The sequence below is a fragment of the Acanthisitta chloris genome, unplaced genomic scaffold (assembly GCF_000695815.1).
Source record: "Acanthisitta chloris isolate BGI_N310 unplaced genomic scaffold, ASM69581v1 scaffold18980, whole genome shotgun sequence".
In the NCBI taxonomy this organism is placed as follows: domain Eukaryota; kingdom Metazoa; phylum Chordata; class Aves; order Passeriformes; family Acanthisittidae; genus Acanthisitta; species Acanthisitta chloris.
This window is the reverse complement of record NW_008653663.1, coordinates 1,312-8,983: the sequence shown is the minus strand read 5'-3', so window position 1 is coordinate 8,983 and position 7,672 is coordinate 1,312. Positions and strand designations below refer to the sequence as shown.

Genomic DNA, 7,672 nt, shown 5'->3' with positions numbered 1-7,672 from the left:
GATGCATGCCAGTCCACAGTAACATCCCCACCCCTAACATAACAAATGCAACAGCACAAGAAATTGAAGTCCTGCTAGGAAGCAAGGACTGTAGGATCTTCACATTTCCTCTCTCATGAGCAAGAAAGAGCCCCTAAGCTGAGAGGCTGAAAGGAAGGGTCTCCCAAACATGGTCCCCCGGCCCCTCAAGCAGCTGGCACAGAGTGCCTAGCTCAGAGAGCAGCAGTCACCTCCTGGTGACCTCCTTGCGGCTGGGGAGCGTTGACAAGCAGATCTCTGATTTCACCCTGGTGTAGGTGCTGCTGGAAGAAGAGGAGAAGGTCCCAAGCAAGGTGCTAGCAAAACTGCTGCCTAGGAAAGAGCAAAAGGGAGAGAGAGAGAGCACATCAATGCTCCTGATGCTGCAGGGAGCTCATGTTCTCAAGGTGGCAAGGGTCTCTCACACTCTCCTGGGCATTTTCTAGATTCTGACTGGGAAATTGAGGCTGCAGGGAGGCTCTGAATGATCACCCCCATGGAAAGGTTTCCGCCCATGTCTCCTGAGAGCAAGCAAATCTCCGTTCCCTTCATCAGCATTTCAGTCAGAAGGCAGCGGCAGCCAGGGCCACCTGGACGTACCCAGAGATCAGCCACCGGTGCCCATCGTAAGACCTGTAAGCACCAGGAGTTTCACTCCAGGAGATTTACAACCCATCATCCAGGTAGTAGCAGATGAAGGGAATATCCAACAACACCCCATAGCAAAGGCATTTCCCTCTTCTGTTACCTACTCCCCCAACTCCACACCACCAGCATAGCTATCACTGAATTAAACAAAGCTGATGCAAACAGCTACCTGATCTGCAGAACAAAAGCCAACTTTTCCAGCTGCTGTGCCTGACAAGGCACAGGAGGGATGTGTGGGTCCACAGCACCCTGCTACAGGTGCAGGGCCCTTGCAGCGAGCTGCACAAACCAAAGGCATGAGGGAGGGTCAGTTGTCCAACCTCTCTCCACACAGGCACCACTTTTTTTCAGCTAAGCCCTTTGGGCAAAGCCCCCAGCCTGGTACCTGTTGCATCTTCAATGCTGCTAAAGGAGCCACAGGACAAGCTACGAAGGAGACACAAAATGGATCTGTAAGACAGGAGCTTTTCCAAAGTGTGTTTGCATCCCCTTCTCAATCCCACCTCCACAGACTTCCCCTGCCACCCAGATGCACCCCGACAACCAGCACACAGCTCCCAGCCAGCCTTCCCACTCTCACTTCCCTCTTCAGGTTCTCTCCTAACCCTGCCAGGCAGGTGTCCTGGCACCCCCAAAGGAGACACAGACTCAAGCAGCCCTCAGCAATCACCTTTTGTAGGGCATGCACCTATCTTCCCGCTGTCGACGAAGGATGGAGCCAATGCAAGGAGGGAAGGGGAAGGTGGAAAGGCGGTTGATATCCTTCTCACTGTCAGGAGTCACATCCTTGAGCAGAGTGGAAGAGATGCTTGCTAACATCAACACCCAGCATCACCTCTCCCCTCCCTTTAGGCCAGATTGCAAACAGCTCCTTGGGTACCACACCCCTCTTTAGAAATAATCCACATCCCTCCCAACACTCAGAGGCACCTTGTTTTCCCAAGCAGAGAGCTTGGATTCATGGCACTGCATCCCCATCTTTTTGCAATGTACAAGCTGTAGGAGCAGTAGCAGATGAAGGGAATATCCAACCTTGTCCTTATACTTCACTCTTAGCCACTGCACACCCAGAGGCATGAGCAACCTATAGGACTGCCCATTTTAGGGTACTCTAGGATAATAGTTCAAGGAATCAAAGGAAAGAATCTGACTCCCTTAAGAACAATATGATGCTGATACAGGATTCAAAAGTGCTAAGACTTCTCCCCCAGCATGTGTAGATTAAATAGCATTTTGGGGAAGATAATATCTTACATGAGGTTGTTGATTTCTAGGATGTCATAGGGGGTGAAGAGACTTTTGCTTTCCCCTCAGCTGAATGCTACACACTTTGGGGCAGCATTGGCCACTTTGTCAGAGACTGACAGAGGAAAGCTTTGCACCTGAGATCTGCACACACCTTACACACACCAACCTATGCCCAGTCTTCCACCCAGTCACAGCCTCAAAATGAACCCACTCCAATGCCTCTGTGCCCTTCCTGAGCAGCATGAGTCCCCCACTGCCCTCAGCTGAGGGTCAGTCTCCCATGGTCAAGCACTCACCATGCTCTGAATGGCTGAATCCCCTGAGAATGGGGTAACAGAAGTCCCCAGTGCATCCACAAGTCCAGTTGTAATGCTGGTAGGGTTGTCTACAAGGCTCCAGGTGCTGCTGAGGTTGGAGCAGAGGGAGTAGGAAGAGCTGCACATCTAGGAGAGAAGGGATTCCATCATCCCATTGCATCCCCCTGAAATCAGTCCTGACCCCTCTGACTTCTCTCTTCCCTCTAGACCCCCTCACCTTGCTCAGGTTGCGTCTGCCTTGGCACCGCTGCAACTGTGCCTCCAGCGTGCTGTTCAGCCCTTCTGCCTGGCTCAGCTTGCTTAGGAGCTCATCCCGCTCCTCCTCCAGGGCCCGCACGCGTTTGCGGTACTGGTCCTTCTCAATCAGGCTCTGGGAGTATTGTAGCTGCACCCCATCACGGCTCTGGATTGCCTGTAAGGAGCCAGACTGAGAGTAAGAAAAGGCAGAGAACTGCACTGTTAATTGCCATCTCCCACCCTGGCATGGATGGACAAGATCTACTGGGGAATGAGAAGGTGTCCAGAGCAGAGACAAAAGTCCTGTTCCTGCTGTCAGATGGAAAGCAATTTACCTGGTCCCGCTCTTTTTCAATCTCGTCCAGCTGCAGCAGCACTGTGTTCATACGATGCTTGTAGAGATCACAGTCCTTCTGCAGCGTCCGGTATTTCAGCTGCAGATCTTCCACCTCCTGGAGATACTGGTAACAGCAAGCAGTGAGCATTAGCTCTCCTGAAGTGATTGCTTTGTCTTCAGAGTCCCCTCCCTCCCCTCTCTTCCAGGCTCTGCCCAGTGTGCAGGGATGGGGAGTGGTAATGGGGGCAGTGATGGATGCTCTACCTTATCCCTCAGCTCTTCAGCCCACTGCAGCTCATTCTGTAGGGAGTTGAGTTTCTGACAGAGGTCCTGCCGGTCGTCTTGGGCTTCCTTCCAGTCATGCTCCAGGATGTCCAGCAGGATCTGCTCAGAGCCTGGCACTGGGCCCTCACTGGGTGTCTAGGAGGTGAGAGGGTACTGTCACTGCACCACAAGCACCGAGGGAGCACCAGACCGGGGCAGCACTGGCAGATTGGCACAACTGCCATCATCACTCCTGCATTAATCTATCATGTGCTCCAAGGCACAAGGTCACACCTGTGAGCACATCCAAGAGTTACAGAGCTGGAAACAAGGACCCATCACTACCCAGACCCAGAAGCAATGGTTGCCACCACAGCCAAGCAATATGCTTGAAGGAGAGGACAGGTCAGCCCAAAACAATAATTTCCCCATCTTTCCAGTGCCTATGTAAGCAGCACTGGGGGTGGCCCAGGGGAGGAGGTGACCTGGAGCCTGCCCTGCCCTGCCAGCTACCTGTAACATGCCCTGCAGCTCCTGCAGCGATGCCGTGAGCCGCTGGTTCTCAGCCCACAGCTCAGACACAGTGTCGGGATGGCTCCGTTCCTCTGCCTCTCGCTGGGGCGGCGCAGACGCCTGTTCCCGCAACAGGCTGCACTCCTCCTCTAGGCTGGACACTTTGCATTTCAGTTGGTCCACCTGCAACCCAGGGATGAAACACAGTCTGATACACACAGCCCTGCACCTCTACCTTACCAGGAGAAGGAAGCAGAGAAGGCACTGGGCAGAAAACAGGTCTGGAGGCAAGTAAAGCAAAGGCTGGGCAACCATGTGCACAAGTATCCTACCGCTGGGCCAAGGTTAGCAGGACGGCTGTGAACAAAAGCTTTTCCCTCAGGGAAAGGGGGAAGATGCACTTGCATAAGCACATACAGTCTCAGGATCTTCTCTTGGTACAACTTTCTTGCTATCCTGGGGCATGCACAGTGCAGCTGGCCTTGACTGTGGGTGGACTGAGGACCTCTGGTGTGCTGTCAAGGCCAGCAACTGTATCTCAAAGGCTTCTAGAGCAGCTGAGCAACAAATTCACAGCAGAAAAATCCACTGAAGGCTATTCAGTGTGGGGAGGCCACCTCTGGCCTGGGAAGAGTTTGAGGTTCAAGCTGTCAGAGGCTGCAGGGTATCAGAGGGGCATCATCACACCCTGTCCTGCTCTCACACTCCTCCATCAACATGTCACTGGAGGTCAGTTACTTTTAGGAGTAAGAGAGGTCCTCTCAGACCTGTAACAACTGATTAGGTTGAACAGAAAACCAGAGTTTCACAGCTGAGTAAGGCTTTGAGAGGAAATGGGGAAGGAGAAACCTATCAAAGCCAACAAGAAGCACTGCTGAAATTGCCCAGGAAGGAATCAGGAACTGAATTACTTCTGTAAATCTGTCCAAAACACCTAAAATGACCTTTGGGGACCAGTCAATTCTGGACTCCAGAGCCAGGAGGGGAAGACAAAGACCTCTTCTTCACTCACCTCCCTGCTCCACATAGGCCCAGGGGAGCTGGCATTGGCAAGAATACCAGATAAAAGGCAGGGGAGAATCCCAGTGCTGGCAGAGCAGAATGAGGAATGAAAAGTAATCACAAGGCTGTGTGAGAGATCCAGGCCCAGGTTGGTAGGGGGAATGCCAAGAGGCAGCAGAGCAGTGAAAAATATGGGTTATTAATAGGTTCAAGGTGGGGCTGTCCTTGCCCAGGCAGGAAATGGGTGCGTGTTTGCTGGAGGTGAGAGCTTGGCAGCTGAAGTGCAGTGTCACAAATTCCTTCAGCTACACTAGCGCATGAGTCTCCCAAACGTCATGAGAGAGCTGAGGAGGCGGTGGGGAGTGGCAGGGGGGACAGAGCCTGGGCCAAAAGGCTCCTGTGATCAGCAGGGCAGGCTGGGCAGCTCGAGGCAGCCCACATGCACAGCCACCATCCTCACCAGACAGAGGAAAACACAAGTCTTTTCCCAGGGAAAAAGTATATACAAGTATGCAGTTTGACAGAATCATCTTCCTGCTGCCTGCCTGTACTGCCTGGACAGAGTGCAGGCACCCATCAACAGAGCAGGCCGCACAGGGCAGCAAGCACAGGCAGGAGCAGACAGGGCATCTTCACAGAATCATAGAATTTTAGGGGTTGGAATAGACCTTATAGATCATCTAGTCCCAAACCCTCCTGCCATGAGCAGGGACACCTCCTCACTAGACCAGGCTGCAGTATCTTGTGGTACCAGAGGCCAGGCTCAGAGCTAAGAAAAGCCAGGGAAGCAATTTCCCACGCTTCTGGCTCCTCTAGGTGAGGTACCTCCAGCTGTGGCAGGAGCTGGTGATGTATCTCCAGCTGCCCCAGGGCCGTGGAGAGCTTCCTGCACTGTGCCCATGACTTGGCCACTCTGCAAGGCACATTCCCCATGAAGAGCAGGGGCATGTGTCCCAACACACATCCCACCTGCCGTCAGCTCCTTCACACGCATGAGCCACCACATGCAGACATCCATGTGCATCCTTCTCAGCCCTCAGACTCCCACCACCTCCCACCGCCAACCCACATGCTCTCCAGGATCATACCACCAGCTGCAGGTCCCTGCTTCGCAGCACAGCCATGTTCTTCTCCTCACAGAGCTGTGCATAGCGCATGGCCATCATGTAATTCTCATCCTTCAGCCTCAGCAGCTCCACACTGTTGGAGTCCCACTCCTCTCTCAGCCGCTGGCAACACTCCTGCACCTTCAGGAGCTCCTTCAGCCGCTGCTCCAGCCGGGCCTGCTCTTGCTCCAGTGCCTGGTTTTTCACCTGGAGCTGGTGTTCCTTCAGTAGGTGCTCTTTCCGCTGAGCCCTCACCTTCTTCACCTCCATCATCAGGAACTGAGTTAGTCCCTCAGGGCCTTCCTCATCTTGGGGGAGACAAAGGAGAATCTATTCCTGGCTTCTGAGACAGAGGTAACCCCAGAAACCATATTTGCCCAATGCTCTATTTTCCACCAAGAGGTGCCAAGTTCTCCCATGGGTTTGCAGCCCTTGTTGCCCCAGGCTTACAGCACCACAGTTCATCACACCTATATATGTGGCCCTCTCTCTGCCAGGTCCCATGCATGGAATTGTCAGGGTTCCTCACACACCAGTAGCATAAACCAGGTTCTTATGCATGCACATGCACAGATTTCCAGCCCTCCCCATGCAAGCAGCAGCTGAAGAAAGAACAGAGCACCTGCCCCTACCCAGGATCATAGAGCAGCGCTGGACTGGTTCCCTCCCAGTTAGTCGTGTGTAGTGCTCTGGGTAGTAAAACTCCAAGGATTCCAAGAAGGCTTCGTAGCCTCGCTTTCCACGGCGCCGGAGGATGTCCATCAGGTAACCTGGAAGAAGGGATAAAGAGTTAGGATGAATTCCCTGCAAAACAGAGAGAAAACAGCATAGCCCAGCTTCAGGATATGAAGGTAGCACCTCTACCAGTTCTACCTCCATCCACAAAAATGAGAATGGTTGGAGTACGGAAAGGGGTGAGAGCACTGCCCTCATCTGTGTGCCTGCAGGGGGAGGCCCACAGTGGATGGGAGGGGGGTATGGATGCAGAGACTCTCAGAGAACAGCAAAGCTGAGGTAAGCAGTCCAAGTGGGAGGGAGCAGGAGGCCAGGCCACCACATGCTGGGTAGCATCTACTGTGCATCAAAACCAGCTTGTCCCCCACAAACCAGGCCCATCTAAGTGCAAGTTTGTGCATTCTCCCACCTGTCTGGTTGCTTTTGCAAGGGAATCGGCATGAGTTCAGCACCTCCTCCTCATCCTGCTCGTCTATCACGCGGCACTGGCGCAGGTATGGGGTGAGCTTTGCCGGGTTCAGGGAGCGGGTCAGCTGGTGTCGTGCACTCTCAATCTTCTCCCAGATGGTGTCTTCTTCCTCCTCCTGCTCTGAGAGGCTGCAGGCTTGGAGAGGGGCATTCTCCACGGCTGAAAGAATAAAAGCAAAGGGAATGATGAGGAATGATGGAGTAGCACAGATATCATACTATGCTAAGGGGTTGGAATGGACCTTAGAGATCATCTAGTCCCAATCCCCTGCCCTGGGCAGGGACATCTCCCACTAGACCAGGTTTTTCAAGGCTTTATCCACCCAGCGTTGAACACCACCAGGGTTGGTGCATCCACAACCTCCCTGGGCAACCTGTTCTAGACTCTCACCACTCTCACATTAAAAAATGTTTTCCTAATATCTAAATTTCCCTTCTTTCAATTTATATCCATTACTCCACATCCTATCAAGGAGTAGAAGGCATGAGTAGGCACGGGAGAACGTAAGTTGAGGTACGGTCCTGCAAATGATTCATTAGTCTCGTAAATGGGACTCAGATACACCTGGGCAACCTGTTCTAGACTCTCACCACTCTCACATTAAAAAATGTTTTCCTAATATCTAAATTTCCCTTCTTTCAATTTATATCCATTACTCCACATCCTATCAAGGAGTAGAAGGCATGAGTAGGCACGGGAGAACGTAAGTTGAGGTACGGTCCTGCAAATGATTCATTAGTCTCGTAAATGGGACTCAGATACAACAGATTTTACATAC

General features: G+C 52.6%; 1 protein-coding gene across 1 annotated transcript in view; it reads right to left on the bottom strand.

Annotated features, from left to right (window-relative positions):
• CARD10 (caspase recruitment domain family, member 10) overlaps positions 1 to 7,111 on the bottom strand; it is a gene marked incomplete at its 5' end in the record, with an annotated part of 14,263 nt that extends 7,152 nt beyond the window's left edge. The window contains 11 exons of the mRNA XM_009082051.1: positions 231 to 351; positions 1,052 to 1,092; positions 1,337 to 1,452; positions 2,211 to 2,357; positions 2,449 to 2,643; positions 2,804 to 2,929; positions 3,070 to 3,225; positions 3,583 to 3,765; positions 5,673 to 5,998; positions 6,323 to 6,460; positions 6,835 to 7,111. Coding sequence (XP_009080299.1) covers positions 231 to 351; positions 1,052 to 1,092; positions 1,337 to 1,452; positions 2,211 to 2,357; positions 2,449 to 2,643; positions 2,804 to 2,929; positions 3,070 to 3,225; positions 3,583 to 3,765; positions 5,673 to 5,998; positions 6,323 to 6,460; positions 6,835 to 7,111 — 1,826 coding nt within the window. The remainder of the gene's footprint in view (positions 1 to 230; positions 352 to 1,051; positions 1,093 to 1,336; positions 1,453 to 2,210; positions 2,358 to 2,448; positions 2,644 to 2,803; positions 2,930 to 3,069; positions 3,226 to 3,582; positions 3,766 to 5,672; positions 5,999 to 6,322; positions 6,461 to 6,834) is intronic.
• Positions 7,112 to 7,672: the final 561 nt, after the last annotated feature.